Genomic DNA, 18,541 nt, shown 5'->3' on the forward strand with positions numbered 1-18,541 from the left:
TCTCAGAAAAAGAATAATTTGCACTATCCGCCTACTTAACATGGTACACAATAATGATGCGCAAGGGCAATTGTTGCTTAAATTTGTTCGGCTTTTAGGATTTATTTATTCCCCCTCCCTGTGCCGTAGTTCATTGTTTTCCCATCAACACCGCTGCCTAGCCATCTACTACGGACAAATATGTCTAAGATAAAATCTGACAAGAATCTAAACCAAATCGCAAAAACAGCCAATATAATATGTGAGTGGACGCGGCGAATCAGCCGTAAACTCGGCAAATTGTATTCTGAGTTAAAGTGTAAAATGTATGTGAAGGTCGTATTCATAGGTGTATCAATTCGTTGCGACAAGTATCTTATCAAACGCTGTTTAAATCAATCAATAATACTACTGCTGAAGAGGATAATAAGCTTCTACCTATTTCTATAGAATAGTTCTTGTCTTTGTTTGCTTTGGCTAAATCCTGTTCAAGTGGTAGATAACAAAGCATTGTATTTTGTCTAGGTATGCATAATCAACAATGAACAATGAGAGGATATTTCTGAACCTCGTTGACTTGGGGATGATTTGAAATGACCGCCAATTATGACTGTTGGATATTTATTACCAGAAATGTAGAAAAAGAGACACATGTAGAACCGATAAAAATACAATTTTGTCGAAGGAACAGAGTTCAACAAATCATAACCCCGCTTTTGGATATCGTTTGAAGTCAAATGATATACCATTTTAAAGCTTATGGTATATATTTTCTAAACACGAAATAAAACAAAATTGACCGGGGCCGACTTTACGGCTGATTCGCCGCGTCCAGTCACATATAGGTTGTACTGGCTCCTTCAGCAAAAGGGTACCTTATTTTGGTGCTTGCTACATATTTCTTTTTTCCCACATTGCTTGTAATAAATATTATTGGCGGTCACTTCAAATCATCCCCAAGTCAACGAGGCTCAAGAATGTCCTCTCATTGTTCATTGTTGGTTAACCCACAATTGAACAGGTAAAAACAAGAGCTATTTATGAATTCTATAGATACGTAGAAGCGTTTTATTCTCTTCAACAATAGGATTAATGATTGGTTTAAAAGGCGTTTGACTGGCACTAGCAAAATGAGAAACATGTAGCATCAACTTCAGGTACCTATGAATACGACCTGCATGCACATTGTGCACTGTAACTCTGAATACAATTGCACGAATTACACGAGTTGTTTGTGGTGGACGGTAACATATTATCTATGCATGTTTTGACATGGGATGCTGCATATATGACATTCCCTATAACACTAGTTATATGCGAAACCTCAAGATGAGACAAAATTTAATGAGAGTGCAAACTTTTCAATTCTTAAGGGTCTTTTTATCTTTTCAGTTTGTGTTTCTTTTTTGTTTTCGGTTTTAGATCTCTTTTTTATTTTGAAGTGTTAGCTTGGTATATTTGAACAATCCTTTATTCTAGTTTTTTGTTGCTCACTAAAAAGTTGAAGGAAGTGAATTTTTGGTTGGTGGTAATCTAGACAAAAGTATCTAAATTTACGGTCTTGAATTCGCAATAAGTTGTACGGCCTCAATTGACTTGTGTTCGGTGTATAGGCACTCCCGCCTATGCCTCGTCAAAAATAGTCTAGCATCGAAATATCTACAAACCATGTTGCCAAGTAATAAGCAATGCCAGTCATATTGAAGAACTGAAAAGATAAAAAGATCTTTAAAATTTCTACCATGTTTACACAGCTTCAATAAGTAAATGTAGTATGTTTAAAGGCATAATGAATTTGTTAAGCAAAAAAGAGGTCACACACACTGACTAACTTCTTTGAGTCAACTTAACACCCAATATCGACACTATCTCATAGTAATACATATAGGATGCCGAGTATATTGTCCTCCAGAGTACAGCAATCAATGTTAATGGTGTCTACCCCGTAGGGATGAAGGAAAGCTACTCTTACGTGGTTCTATGTAAGGGATGTTGTTAAAAATAACCTGTTTCTTTACATACGCGTTCTACAATATACCTAGACAACAAGGGTGAACTTACTTTAAGCACCGTATGGTTCGATCGGTCTATACATATTTGAAGTGTGCTGTTAAATGCGAACTGTCTATTCATCAAAATACAAATGCGACAAAATTGACTTCCAACCCAAACCTTAACAGATTTCATATTTATTTTCCACCTTGACAATGACACAATGCGAACACTGCGAAATCCGTAACATTAACATACAAAGCATACATTTTAACAAAAATATAGCATCTTTAATGTGAACTTTATTTAATATATTTTTTACTATAAAATTATCGACTTTCAAATAATTAGTTACGTTATCAGTGAATTAATTTCATATTTACCCTTCCAAATAAAAACCGCAGCATATGTGAACAAATTATGAAACAGATGCGGTCTTTTACTTGCAAACAGGTGTTTTTAACCAGTCTGTTCACAAATTTACAATGTAGGAACAACATACCAACATACCAGTACAATTCTATCTTGGAGTCAAATAGTTTGAATCAGTCTCCTACAAAGTACTAATCAGTCTGTTAGAAATTAAAAAACTGGGAGATTGCAGGAGTAAAACGATTGAATTACGCATGGATTAATTATAGGTAATATTTCTGCAAAGTGCACATTGCTGTAACTTTGAAATGGTACACCGCTAGCACTGGCGTGTCCAGGATCTTTTCTTGCGGGGGGGCTCAGCCCCTTTTTCAGATTTATGCGGGGGGCTTAAGGGCTAAAATCGCCAAAAACGGCTGATTTTACATGATTTTTACAAAGTGCAGGGGCTTCAGCACCCAAAGCCCCCCTGGACACGCCACTGGCTAGTACAGTTCATTTATAAATAGTGTTATAATGTTACACGTTTAGGGATACATTTACATTGGGCCCTAGAGGAGTAAGAAATGGGCTTTTTAAACTAAATACAATCGGGCGGAGTAATTAGTGAAAGGCACCATTAATTAGTGTAGAATTACAATTATTATTGTAAACTTAATCTGTGATTTGCAATTTTCATCCATACGAATAAATTTTTTAACCTTGCAACGCAATTCTAGTATTACGATTCACAAACCATTTTTACATGTAGTATCGTTTAAAACGTACGAGTATATATGATAACATTAGTATAGACTATAACGTTCAATTAACTTTCGGTTAACATTACTAAGTTTGACCAACATTACACATTATTTGACAATGTTTTAACTGACGTTTTTGCATTAAATAACATATTTTGACATTTCGTCGTTAAAGTGGTACTACACCCCTTGATAAATTTTGTGGCTTATATTTCATTTTTCTCAAAATTAACTACAAACTGGTAACAAAAGTTATATATATTATATGGGCAACAAATCCAATTCACTGAAATTTCAGTGATTCAAGACAAGTGGTTCATTCTATATGTTAAGAAATGAGGTACATTCTTGCGGTACCTCTTTTCTTATCATAAATAATGGACCGCTTGTCTTGAGTCACTGAAATTCCAGTGTGGTAACCGAATTCCTTGCCCCTATAATATACATAACTTTTGTTACCAGTGTGTTATTATTTTTTTGAGAAAAATACAAAAATAGTTACAAATTTATCAAGTATTTTCGGCGTATAATATATGTAGCTGAGTACACGTTCATGTTATTTATGACTGACTATACATGTATTGTATTTTTTAGAGATAGATGATAACTGCATCATCACCTGTATACAAGGCAAACCTCGTATGATATGATGAGACAATGCTAACAGCTGCGGTTTATACAAAGAACAAAAAACAAGACCGAATACACACAAAGCAAACAATCCGGGTAAAAAATCTGTGGAAATATAGTTCTGGTATTTGTAATTTATAATGTGTGCGATTGCTAACAATATTAAACATAATGAAAACAAAGACAATAGATATATTTTGCTGGCGTGTTATTTTTTATATCACGTCCCAGGTTTCAGATTTTTGTTTAAACCGTTCTTTATAACAAAACATATGGAAACCATAAAAGTAGCAGTATCATTTATGCAGATCTTTACCATTGAAATACAGATTTTGAATCGTCAATGTTGATTCCGATAGCGTTAAGTTAAATAATGGTTACGTGTTTAATGGTCTTTGTACTTGTTAAAACGTCCTCTTAGGCCCCATATCCATAGGCTGTTCCTTGTGGCGTGTGCCCTTGTTCCGTGTTCACTTGTTCCCTTGTTGTCTGTGTGGGAACAAGTGAACACGGAACAAGGGCACACGCCACAAGGGAACAGCCTATGGATACGGGGCCTTAAAGGATGGTTCACGCTAGCGATTTAAGCTTCTTATTTCAAGTGACATATCATGAGAGAGCAGAATTTAGATGTAACCTGTTTGTATAAAATAGCAAATACGTGCAAATGAAATGGTTTCAAATTAAGCTGGATTTACCCTAAGTAACGTCGTGTCCAGAGTGTAATATTCACTCCGATAACGAGATATCATTACAGGCTGATAAGTATCTAATTCATTCATTCATTCATTCATTCATTCATTCATGTGTTTTATTGTCATATTCCATATACAAGACATATAAGTTTTATCAATAGCATACAAACTTCAATATAATACAATTTAACTTCAAGCAATAATTAAACAATGTAATCAAGAAAATGCACAGCATGCATGATATAACGGATCAATATATCAATACAGTGTATATAAAATGCTAGCAAAACTTAGGCAGTAACTAAACAATATTTGATATATTTTATAAATATAATATCATTTATATAACTATGAAGGATGTTACATAGTGATATATAAATCATTACAATTGTATACAATAAAAAAATTAATTTAAAGCAATAAAGTAAATAATTAAAATACGAAAATACGCAGCATGCATGGTACAGCTGATCAATCAGACTGCATGGAAGCCTAAAAACCACTGTATCAACACTTTGCTTGTTACGCGTAGCCTCATCATGCACTTTCTCTGCCTAGCGCTAGTTCGTTTTTTATCAGCATTAATCGTTTGACTATCCAAATTCTGATATGTTTCGCCCACTATTTCATAAATTGTCATGCATCTTGCGCCTGTTTCGTTTATGCAGGCGTCAAAGACCCCCCCCCCCCCAAGAAGTTACTTATTAGATCAGGATTCACCTGCTCCGTGAGTGTGGTTCTAACAATTTCACAGCGAAATTGTGAAGGCTTGAGGAGGGTCGGGTCCAGATTCCCTTTACGTCCTGCATAGACCTTCGTCTACCAGGGCGGGGTAGTTTGTTGCAAATATTTCTATATATGAGTGCCACATGTAAACACCCACTTTAATATCTACAAAACCCTGCTGTCATAGCCCAATCGCATACACTTGATGAACATGAAGTCTCATCAGAATGCTTGACGTTAGAAAATGTTGCTGAAACGAAAAAAAAAACTTTTATCCATTATCTTTGGGGAATTAATCGCACACAAACACCTAATGCACACACCAACGCCCCGCACTTACAACCGCACGCCCACCCCAACACACCGCATTCTCACTCTCGCATCTACCCCGCTATATAAACATTTACCACTTATAACTTACGACAATCACGAAAACGGAAAGAGTACTCACCACGTACCCACATACGCCTACACCAAACAAACTCACGCACATTCGCCCCACCCCTCCCCGCAAACGATCACAATCTGCACCACAGCTTTAAAACCTCATAAGTACAATGGTTATGTTATACCACACCCACATACTCATTACTACCCACTAACTCAACCTGCCCCTTGCATAATAAACATCTCAAAAAAAGTAACTAACCCCCTATAATAGCCATTATTCAGAAATCTGATACGAGAGCCCAAAAAACAATAAAACACCGGTCAATTTAATGTAGTGAGGTACAAATTTGAAAGTTGCACTAACATACAATACAAAAACACTCAAATATCATTACACAGATTTCCTTCCATTTATACTGAATAAAAAATCTATACAATTTACTGCAACGTTCAAATCTTGGGTTACATTGACTTATATGTACGCTATGACGTCAATATTTAGTCAATTGCTACAAATGAGGTGTCAAAATGTGCAGAAATACATTTTACTTCCAACGCATTCGACAGATTTGTATTTGAAATAATGGTCATTATTTAAGGGGGGTTAATTACTTCTTTGAGATATTTACATCCCAAAGATACACCATACAAAATTACTTGTGAAACAGGTCGAGTACTTAACATCACTATAAACGCCCTTTTCCTTTGTGTTTTACGCTTCTAGCACATGTTATGAAAGCGTAGAGGTGCACTTATTCTTGTGTAGATGGGAATGTATGTGTTGGTGGGGTTGGTGTGTGGGTGAGATTTGGGTGTTGCGTGGATGGTTGTGTGTTAAGGATGGTGGTTGTGTGAGATTCAAAAAATGACTAATGCTTTTTGCAATATATTTGTCGTGACTGGGCAGACGATAAAGCTAAAATGCACAATAACATAAATAAAATAAAATGGGTATAACAATGAATCAAGCAGTAAAAACACTTGTGTTGAGATAGAGCAAAACCTTTAATACTTAAGGCTTATTGTTAATGTTGAGGCTTATGAAGTGTTAGTCTGTTAGTATTGGGTAATTTGTCCCCATTCTATCTACATCCACATTATGCCGGAAGGTGCGCTATCATCCATGCGTCTACCACTAATTTGTGTCTAGCCAGTGTGATTAGCGAAAGATATATGTGGCTCTTTTCTTCATATCTAATTCGTGGGTTTTTTTTTTATTTGTTTATTTATTTATTCACCCTTCATAAAGAAGGTAGAAAGTAATATCCATGCCAGGCCTGTATTAATTTGAAGAAACGAAATACATAATGTATCGTAAAAACGGAGACAATGTGCTTCATGTAACATTTTAGTCTAATTATAGTTATAAAAACTGTGATTTTTTTTTTCAAAACCATTCATTGATTTCAAGATATCACTTCAAATACATGTACATGTCTGACGTCAAATATAGGCGTACAATACCAGTGAAATTTTTGGTTCATAATTCGGTCGCCTTTTTCCTGAGGTAACGATTGATTTCATTAGACAAATCAATGATCGGTAACATTAGGATTACTTATTCAGCTTTATATCTATTTTGGTTGGCATGTAGCTATAATGATTGATACTTTGTAAGATCAATGTAAACCTCGAGGTGGTAGATATTTCACTTACGAGGTAGATTTAGTGCATCAACTGAACTCAGATATATGTGGAGGTGCGTGTTGGTGATAACTTTAAATTGATAACATCCTCTTATGGATGACAAAATGGAGTCAGTGACATTTTTAAATGAGTTAAATTCAAGATGAGTTAAGATTGTCATAAAATTCCCGGCCGCGACGTGCAGGACTCGTCATGTTTCCGACAGAATTCGTAATCAAATGATTGATTACATGGTTTACACTTAGTTCACAAGTTGAGAAGTGTATACGACTCATTGGGAAAGAGGATGTGTTTTAGCATGAACATACACAACTTACAGATATTGTCTACCTGGTTGGCAGGTCTGTCTCCCATTCGGAGCTTTTCTCATGATATGTATATTTCTTATTCATTTCAATTCAGTGATTAATCTTCAGTAATATCAGTAATTAAGTTATAGAAAACCCCGGGGGCACTTCAATTTGAAATGGATATAGGTGTAGGGCTGGCACTTTCGCACTAAGGGGCATTCGGTGAGAGCAAAATGTAAAAAATATGGGGTCATTGGGTGAGAGCATGATTTTTGGCATTCGGTGAGAACAAATGTAAAAAATATGGGGTCATTGGGTGAGAACATGACTTTTTTTTTAAAGGGTATCTTTGGGTGAGAGCCGAAACAGCGCGACAGAAACCCCGAAAAACGAATTTCTAGTTCTAAATGGCTTCAAATTTCTTTGTTTTTTCAAAATAAGTGACAAAATCAGTGATAAATGAAAGTTGCTGTTAAAATTGAACAAGTAAGGGTCTTTGGGTGACAGATCAAATGAAAAAATAGGGGGTCTTTGGGTGACAGAGCATGTGTTCGTAAAAAAATATGGGGTCTTTGGGTGACAGCGACGCTGAAAAAAGGGGGTCTTAACAGCCCTACATACGCGTCACCTCCAAAGTTGGAGTGCCCCCGGGTAGAAAACTTAATAAAACTTTATTTTTGTAATGGAGTGCACACATACGAGTGTACATAATGTTTTTATCTTCCCCCGAGTATTAATGCAATAACTATTGAGCCGAAATATAGCATGATTATAATAAACACTTTTGGTCCGTATAGGTAGATATCTTGAACATTTTAGGACAGTTGTTTTACTGGCTACGATGGGGTAAAATGCTAGGCAACATTGACAATTAAAGTATTGCTATACCACTTGTATCATATTCCTTACATAGATGTTGTGTTTTCATCAGACTGAATAAATTGGAAAGGTCCTGTTGGCATGACAAATTAAGAAATAATATTTGTAATGACTGTCAGAAAGGTCTTCTGTCCATTTTAATCCGATGTTATGAGGTAAAATGAAAAAAACCTCATAATGCTATTGGAGAATATGAATTTAAACGACGAATTTGGCTGATCATAATAAGGACTTTACAAATCACAAACATGCAATGGCTTCAACAGGGATCACAAAATGTTTTATAATTATTGTATATTATAGTCTCTGCAACATTTTTACATTGCAAAAATGAAGCAATACCCGAAGCAGAGTCAGGCGAGGCACATGATTATGATTATCCTCTGATATAATGAAATAATCAATCAATTTATTGAAACACCGATAAACACTTTTTAGCATAGCGAGTAATGGATGTAGAAAGTGTACCCCTAAGAGTCGGTGAACTCGACAATATTGGTTTATTGAAAATACGTTAGGTTAATTGTACTTGATCGTCCATATACTTGCTTATGTTATAGTGTATCCACTTTAATTATATTTAAGTAAAGCTGTACGAAGTAACTCGGTATACAATTGCCGACTTTCCGAGCTGCTTGTGGTGGACAGTAACATATTATCTATGCGTGTTTTGACATGGGATGCTGCACCTCAGAGGACAAGATACCCAGCATCCAATGTTGATTATCATATGACACTCCCTATAATACTAGTTATGTGCAAAACCTCAAGATGAGACAAAATGATGAAATGAGCGTTCAACATTTTAATGAGAGAGCAAACTTTTCAATTCTTAACCCTAACCGTCTAAGGGCTTTTTGGCGACGGGAAGGGAAAGAAGGAATGAATAAAGAGAGAAAACAAGGAAAGAAGTTATTTGCTCTGGTGGGATTCGAACCCGAGACCTATCGCATGCCAAGCACTCGATCGGCGACACTTTGCCATGGGTCTTGGGCTTCGCTGGCCAGCGAAACCGTGCCTATATATCACTTAGGGTGATTGCGTCATCACACCACGTGAGATGCACGCACGAACAGCGCATATATCAAGTAGTATTTTGTAGTATACAGTCCTGTTAGGGTTAAGGAAGCCTATATTGAGTTTCGATAGTGGTAACCTAACCCTAACCGCCTAAGGGCTTTTTGGCGACGGGAAGGGAAAGAAGGAAGGAATAAAGAGAGAAAACAAAGAAGAAAGAAGTTATTTGCTCTGGGTGGGATTCGAACCCGAGACCCCTCGCATGCCAAGCACTCGGTCGGCGACACTTTGCCACGGGTCTTGGGCTTCGCTGGCCAGCGAAACCGTGCCTAAATATCACTTAGGGCGATTGCGTCATCACACCACGTCAGATGCACGCTCGAACAGCGCATATATCAAGTATATAGTATTTTGTAGTATACAGTCCTGTTAGGGTTAAGGGTCTTTTTATCTTTTCAGTTTGTGTTTCTTTTTTGTTTTCGGTTTTAGATCTCTTTTTTATTTTGAAGTGTTAGCTTGGTATGTTTGAACAATCCTTTATTCTAGTTTTTTGTTGCTCACTAAAAAGTTGAAGGAAGTGATTTTTTGCTTTCGGTTTGATGAATTATGTCAATTTCTGACACTTGAGATGAGAGGGTTGGTGGTAATATAGACAAAAGTATCTAAATTTACGGTCTTAAATTCGCAATAAGTTGTACGGCCTCGATTGACTTGTGTTCCGTGTATAGGCACTACCGCCTATGCCTCGTCAAAAATAGTCTAGCATCGAAATATCTACAAACCATGTTGCCAAGTAATAAGCAATGCCAGTCATATTGAAGAACTGAAAAGATAAAAAGATCTTTAAAATTTCCACCATGTCTACACAGCTTCAATAAGTAAATGTAGTATGTTTAAAGGCATAATGAATTTGTTAACCAAAAAGGAGGTCACAGACACTGACTAACTTCTTTGAGTCAACTTAACACCCAATATCGACACTATCTCATAGTAATACATATAGGATGCCGAGTATTTTGTCCTCCAGAGTACAGCAATCAATGTTAATGGTGTCTACCCCGTAGGGATGAAGGAAAGCTACTCTTACGTGGTTCTATGTAAGGGATGTTGTTAAAAATAACCTGTTTCTTTACATACGCGTTCTACAATATACCTAGACTACAAGGGTGAACTTACTTTAAGCACCGAATTTGGTTCGATCGGTCTATACATATTTGAAGTGTGCTGTTAAATACGAACTGTCTATTCATGTCAAACCTTAACAGATTTCATATTTATTTTCCACCTTGACAATGACACAATGCAAACACTGCGAAATCCGTTATTTTACCGACATTAACATACAAAGCATACATTTTAACAAAAATATAGCATCTTTAATGTAAATTCTATTTGATTTATTTTTTACTATAAAATTATCGACTTTCAAATATTAATTACGTTATCAGTGAATTAATTTCATATTTGCCCTTCCAAATAAAAACAGCAGCATATGTATATTAGAAACAGATGCGGTCTTTTACTTGCAAACATGTGTTTTTTCAGCAGTCTGTTCACAAATTTACAATGTAGGAACAACATACCAACATACCAGTACAATTCTATATTGGAGTAAAATAGTTTGAAACAGTCTCCGACAAAGTACTAATCAGTCTGTTAAAAATTAACAAAGTTAATTGCAGGAGTAAGCGATTGATTTACGCACAAATTATTGGTAATATTGCTGCATAGTACACATTGTCGTAACTTTGAAATGGTACACCACTAGTTCAGTTCATTCAGCGTTATAATGTTACACGTTTAAGGATACGTTTACAATGGGCCCTGGAGGAGTAACAAAAGCGCTCTTAAACTGAATACAATCGGGCGGAGTAATTAGTGAAAGGCACCGTTAATTAGTGTAGAATTACAATTATTATTGTAAACTTAAGCTGTGATTTGTAAGATCAATTTGTAATTTTCAACCATACGTATACAAATCTGCTATTTCTTTTAACCTTGCAACGCAATGTTAGTAAATTTATTTTAACAAGTAGTATCGTTTAAAATGTATGATAACATTAGTATAGATTATAGCTTTAACTTAATGTTCTGTTGAACAAACATATATGAAAATATTACGTTACCAAGTTTGACCAACACTGCACATTATTTGACAATGTTTTAACTGACGTTTTGCACTAAATAACATATTTCGACATTTCTTCGTTAAGGTGGTACTACACCCCCTGATAAATTGGTGACTAATTTTGCATTATTCTCAAAAATAAATACACACTGGTAGCAAAAATTTATGTATATTATAGGGGCAAGGAATCCAATTACTTCACTGAACTTTCAGTGATTCAAGACAAGTGGTTCATTGTATATGTTAAGAAATGAGGTACATTCTTGCGGCACCTCTTTTGTTATCATATATAACGTACCGCTTGTCTTGACACTGAAATTCCAGTGTAGTAACTCGATTCCTTATCCCTATAATATACATAACTTTTGTTACTAGTGTGTTGTCAGTCAGCTACCTGCACAACGGATTCTTTTGTTCTGCAAGGCTCACTCAGTCATTTAATGAGGCAATACAAACGATCGAAATTGGTGTTGAAATGAGCAAAATTTTGAGTTACACCTTTTCAGTGTAAAAATTTTTTCTCAGCCAAATGAAAAGCAATAATTTTCATTTTTTCAGTAAATGGCTGGAAAAACTATAATGCTTGATATTGATTTTTTTTTTTAATCCTGGTGTTAAACTTAGGCCTGAAATTCAGTCATTTAGTGTAAGATATTCGATTTTTATAGGCTTCAGCTCGGCCCGCGAGCTTTTTCTTGGATCAACCTTTTAGCTTTTCAAAGTAATATAGTTCGCTAATGAAGGATTTTCCCCAACTTTCTAAAGCACATCACCGTGAGCTATATATCATAGTTTTGTCAGAATTTCCGTTTTGATTTCACCATCTTTCACTGTCGGCTGATAAAATTTCTAAATCAACACGTGAAATCTAAAGGCTAGTACTAGCATTGTGGATCGATATCCCTGGGTTTAATAGGAATACCGGCATGGCTATAGTGTTGCCAGAACTTCAATATAGCAAAGAAATTCCCAGACCTATAGCGCTCCTACTGATCATGTTTAACCAGAACACCCAATTGGGGATTTAATCGCTGGTCGGGCAATTGGCTTTCAATGAAAAATTGACCTGGATAACAACAAAGGAAATATCGACTATTTCAGCTGGTTGCTCTCGAGATAAAAGTACTCACCATTGCCTACTTTTACTTAGTTTGACATTTTCGGAGACTGAATGGAAAAAGGGTAAAACAAAAACGGAAATTCTGACAAAACTATAACATATAGACCCACACGATGTGCTTTACAGAGGTGGGAAATATCTTTCTTTAGCAAACTATGTTAGTTTGAGACACTAAAACATGAATTCCGTAAAAAGCTCGCAGGCGAATTCAAGGCCTATAAAAATCAAAAATATCACACTAAAAGACACAATTTGATGCTTAATTTTAACACCAGGATTTAAAAAAATGTATATCCAAGCACCAAGTTTTAAACTGACATTACAGAAGAAAAAAAATATTGCTTTATATTTGACCGAGAAAATTAATTTCATAGCAAAAAGGTGTATCTCTGAATTGTGCTGATTTTTACATGTATCGATCGACTTTTAGCGCGACTAAGCATTTCTAAAGAATTGGTTGTCCAGGCGGCAGACTGTTGTTATTTTTTGAGAAAAATGCAAAAATAGTTACAAATCAAGGGGTGTAGTACCACCGGCTTAAGCCTTCATTTACAAACAAGTAATTTTCTGAGTATATGTAGCTGAGTACACGTTCATGTTATTATTGTCTGACTATACATGTATTGTATTTTTTAGAGATAGATGATAATTGCATCATCACCTGTATACAAGGCAAACCTCGTATGATGTGATGAGACAATGCTAACAGCTGCAGTTTATACGTGTACAAAGAACAGAATAAAGAAAGACCGAATACACACAAAGCAAACAATCCGGGTAAACAGTCTGTTGAATTTACCTAGTTCTGGTATTTGTAATTTAGTGTGCAATTGCTACCAATATTAAACATAATGAAAACAAGAACAATAGATATATTTTGCTGACGTGTTATATTTTTTTTACATCACGTCCCAGGTTTCAGATTTTGTTTAAACCGTTTATAAAACAAATATATAGAAGCAACTTGCATTTCTGTATAACAGTAGCAGTATCTTTTATGGTGATTTTGCCATTAAAATACAGATTTCTGGTTTTGAATCGTCACTGTTAATTTCAATAGCGTTTGGTTAACTTTTGGTTGAATACGCAATGACAAGACAACATTAAAGTACACAATGTTTGACAATGGCGACATCACTCTTTTGAACATTATTACTGGTAATATCATTATTTCAGACCATTGAAACATATTATTAAAGAATATTAACATTAAGTCCATTTTTATGTCACTCAGAAAGCCAAGGATTATCAAAACTTTTCCGTCAAGAGCATAATTTATTGGTAAATGAAAAAGTGACTTCATAGTTTCTATACATTTTGTCCTCTCTACAAAGGAGATCATTGTCTTTCATCGCTTAAATCCATCTTTGTGATGCATTTAAAACTAAACTGTTTATGTAAGTGAAACGACCCTTGTGTTCTCATCGTATCTCACGTTCCATGGACATTAAAAAGGTTTGACAGTTGCTTAGTGGGTCGATCTGTTCAAAAACGTAGTTTCATCTAAATCTGAAAACATACAGTTGAGCTTCCAATAATGGAACACAATGATTGCGGTGAACGTTATTGTCTCCATTCCAGCGAGGATCAAAATTACGAGTCACTCTTTTAATTACCAATGTGAAGTTGACGAAAAGGTCTAGACATGCCTAGAAGCAGCAAGTAACTCAAAAAATGAGGGTTTTTTTTTCACTCCCACTATATGCAAGGTAGTTAGTGTGGAACTTCTTGATCACTACTATTATAGCATTGTAGGTAGTGGTCTCAAATGCTGGTATCATTTTATTTTCCACATGTCATTTTATATGGACGTGTAATAGCGTAAAATCCCGGGAATAGGACAAAATTAAGGGGTACGGGTATATAAACTCCCGTAACTCATGATGATAAATTCGTTTTGTAACAAATGGCCAAATGTTGTTTAAAGTCTATGTCATCTCTATAAACAGATATCTTAAAAAAGCAAAAACACTCAATAACAATGATAACTACTTGGGTCACTATATTTTTACACAAATATAGCACATATGACATTTTTGCACTTATATAAAACATTCAACATTTTTGCCGTTATGTTGTCATTTTTTACAACTCATTTTCTGAGTAAAGCATACGTAGCTGAGTACACAATATAAATAGTAAGTTTATGTTATATGAATACGTGTATTGTAATTTAAGGATAAAATTGCTAATTTATAAAATCAAACTTTTGCAACAATTAGCTGGACAAACATACCTTTTATTCAGTCGAACAAGCTTTATTTGTTCCAAAATGCAACATCGGTGATGCCAGCGCCGATGCTTTTACGTAGCACGACGTGCACTTGATGTACGTTTATTTTGACGGTAGTATACATTTTCATGCTTTGTCAAGCGCGTTTGACATCCATTTTCTGCGTGACGCGAATTCTCAACATGGTGAATATCTCGAAAAATATATATTTTTCTGAGAAAAATTCCATCATTTCACAAATTTGATGCTACTTTCCGCTCATCTGATCATCTTTGATGTGACTGAAGTGATGTCAAGTTTATGAAGGTACGTTTCTTGCCTTTCTGCTCTTCATTGTAACTTGTATAACTTTTCACTTATTTCAATAAAGTTGTCCTGACTTTGTTCCCTCATTTATCGAAGCCCTGCCCTCCTAATGCATTAACCTTGACCCCTTGTAATATATAGAATGTAATCCTTATATTAATGGTGGCAAAAAACAGGATCATCGTATTTTTATTAACAATTTCAAGAGATGTAGATTTAAACTGCATCACTTGTAGTAAAGCAATCGTGTATGGTATAATGTCAATGATATAATCGTTAACAGCTGCGGTTTACCCAAAGAACAGAAAACAAAACGAATATATCACAAATGAAACAATGTGGGTAAACAATTTGTGGAATCTACCTGTATCTGGTATTTGTTATTAATATACTGCGCCAATAAAGTATCCTTACACTTGGAAAAATAATCACAATTTCCAAACTGAACAATATCGGGGTAAATTTGTATTTGTAATAGATGCACTATTTAATCCTGCACATTATGACACCACATTGAATCCAATGTGACTTCAAGAAGCAAAGTTACAAGCATTTGATTAGACGAAGATCCAGTTTTAAAAGTGACAAACTGGTCTATTCAAAGCTTCACAGACTAGACATCTGGTTTGAGAGTGGTGAATAGCTAATTTATGCGTTTGGTTTTAAATTAAAACAAAAGGAACAAAAAACTGCAACAAAAGAACTGACAAATAAAATGAAAGTTATGAAAAGTACAGAGAAGTAAAAACTGAAATAAAAACTGCTTTAAATAACGCTTCATTGAAGACCCAGTGTTGTCTCTGTGTTGCGCTTGTTGGAATCTTTTTACGCCTTGTATAGGCCAGTTTGTCACCTCTAAAACTGGACCTTCGTCTATTCAATTGCTTCTAACTTTACTTCTTGAGGTCACATAGGATTCAATGTGATTATTTTTCCAAGTGTAAGGATACTTTGTTGGCGCAGTATACAAAGCGTGCTATCGTTTCCAATATTTAAAAAAAAAGTAATAATAGTAAAACAGGAAAACTAATTGTATTTTCTGACTTGTTAATCATTATATGGCACGTTCCAGGGTACGGGTTTTGTTTATTATCTTTCTTTGAAAAATAAATATCGAAATATATTGCAATATAGTAGCTCGAATCTAGCTCTAGTTTTAAATCGCGTCAATGTTGATTTCAGTATCATGACTGTTTGAATTTCAATTTCAAAACTTCAACTTTGAAATACGCGATACAAGGTTTGCAGTAAAAAATTCGCGATTCTTCCGTTATTGATTTTTTATCCATTGCACGCACTCAGCGATCTAATGTCAAATACAAAATGAAGTTTAAGGCATCCACTTGCGAAAGGTTAAATTGTCAATTAAGCTTTCAACCTACAATGTTTCGGGTTAAGTAGTAGACTTAAAATTTTACCTTCAATAATTGCTCAGCTGCGATTTGATAACTAGATAAAAGTAAAAAAATATTTATGGAATGATTTTGCTAAAACTCTTGTCTATTGCATCTTTCATTATGGTCTGCTTTCGGTACGAACAAATCAACAACGACAACAATATAACATTTGTATTCAATATAGTACATTGTAGCAAAACTTAATATTAAGTTTCAAGAACCGGAAAACCAATTTTTCAGATATCCGATGGTAATTCGTATGTCATGTATATTTTGGGACCATGCATATTGCAGTCCGTCAAAAAGTGTTGTGATTTGAAGCAACGGGCAATGAGGCGATTGCAACTTCCGCAATTTGCTGAGATGACACAGGATCTGATTGGAATGGTACAGGGTCTAACGGAGTTGATTCTCGCGTTGTGTCTGTAGTCATCGCGGTACTAATGCTGTTGATGGTCTCCTCCATTGTTGTTTGCTTCCTGTACCTTCCGGCAGGTCCGAATGCCCACATGTTACAGGAGAAAGCAGTTTTGAAAGCATTTCTATATCGACTGCTCATGGCAATGTAGATGAACGGGTTAATGGCAGAGTTAAGATAACTCAAAGGCAATGAGATTTTAGATAGTATAAAGGTAGCGCCATCGGGTGGATCCAATCCTTTTATGGCTGCTATACCGTCGATTAATGTGACGACTTCAAACGGTGAGACCAGAAGAAAAAACACAGTACCATTCACGATTAACATCCATGCCACCTGGTTTCTCATTTTGATCTTTTTACTTTTAGAGGTTGATCTTTTCACGGTGTTACTCAATCCACGAATTATAACGGCGTAAAGAATTATAATGATGATAAATGTTGTGAAGAAAGGCAAGCATTGAGCGAAATTTCTGTAAACGTCGTAGGTATGATTTTCTATTGGTCTGCATATCAACCACATTGGGTTAAGGCGAGCTACACCAACAGGCCAGGCAACGCAGAGGATATCACATTGCAAATGGTCAGGAATGAATGTAGCCGAGTAACACATAGTCAGAATCCATATTAAAGGCAAAAGCACAGAGAAGAATCGTTGTCGAGACTTTGATCTCCCTCGAGTTTTCAGTGGTTTGCAAACTTTAAGGTACCGTTCTATAGACACTAAAGTTATAAAACAGATTGAAGCGAAAAAAGCAGTGTTTGCCAAAAAATTGAAAAGTATGCTGCCGATCTGTCCGATAGGTGAAATATCATTTTGATTGTCCGATTGGCTAAATTGCCATAATCGTTTGGTCAGACTGCTGACAAGGTACAACATATCTGCTATGGCAAGATTGATCAAACAGATATTGGTGGGTGTCTTCATTCGCTGTACATGGTAGACTACATATATAAAGGCAATGTTATCAAGCAGACCAACAATGAGTAGTAATGGTATGAAAACTGTGATAAAAATACGTTGTGCTTTGCTGTATAAAAGCAAATCAAGATCCTCTACAGTTGCGTTGAACATGTCGACAACCGAGCCATTGCACCTTGGATCTTCCAACAGAAGAAAATAGTCGTCTGCCATTGTTAAAAGTTAATACAAATATACGTAGTAGTTTCCAAAGACAATAACAAAACAAAACATATAGTAGTTGCGTATACCAGCAATACAACACAACTTCACTTAAGCGAAATGCTTCACATGGCCTGGCGTAATACTGCACTGAATAGTTCACGCTATGCATGAATACATATATTCGTTTATTGTATTGAAATATTTTCGCGATTAATTTATTTCCTTCTTTGCTCATGCCCAAACTATGCATGTAGCTGCATGATCAATACCAAACGCCACCATTGCATAATGCCGTAAATTTGCAGTCATGGGTAGAATTGCATGACTAATGGCGAGGGCGCTTACCTGTGGATATGGTAGGTTCCGTTTTACTTTCCAGTTTTTCTGCCTCGGCTTTTAATTTGCATGATACAAGCGGAGTCTTGAAACCTCAGCTTATCACCGACTAGAAGTA

The 18,541-nt window shown here is 35.5% G+C and overlaps 1 protein-coding gene across 1 annotated transcript; it reads right to left on the bottom strand.

Moving 5' to 3' along the window:
• Window positions 1-13,083: 13,083 nt before the first annotated feature.
• Window positions 13,084-18,349, bottom strand: LOC140142892 (galanin receptor 2a-like). Its single transcript, XM_072164915.1, has one exon. It carries the CDS (start codon window positions 18,094-18,096, stop codon window positions 16,843-16,845), a length of 1,254 nt encoding a protein of 417 aa, XP_072021016.1. The 5' UTR covers window positions 18,097-18,349; the 3' UTR covers window positions 13,084-16,842.
• Between the last annotated feature and the right edge of the window lie 192 nt (window positions 18,350-18,541).

The sequence above is a fragment of the Amphiura filiformis genome, chromosome 20 (assembly GCF_039555335.1).
Source record: "Amphiura filiformis chromosome 20, Afil_fr2py, whole genome shotgun sequence".
Taxonomy (NCBI): domain Eukaryota; kingdom Metazoa; phylum Echinodermata; class Ophiuroidea; order Amphilepidida; family Amphiuridae; genus Amphiura; species Amphiura filiformis.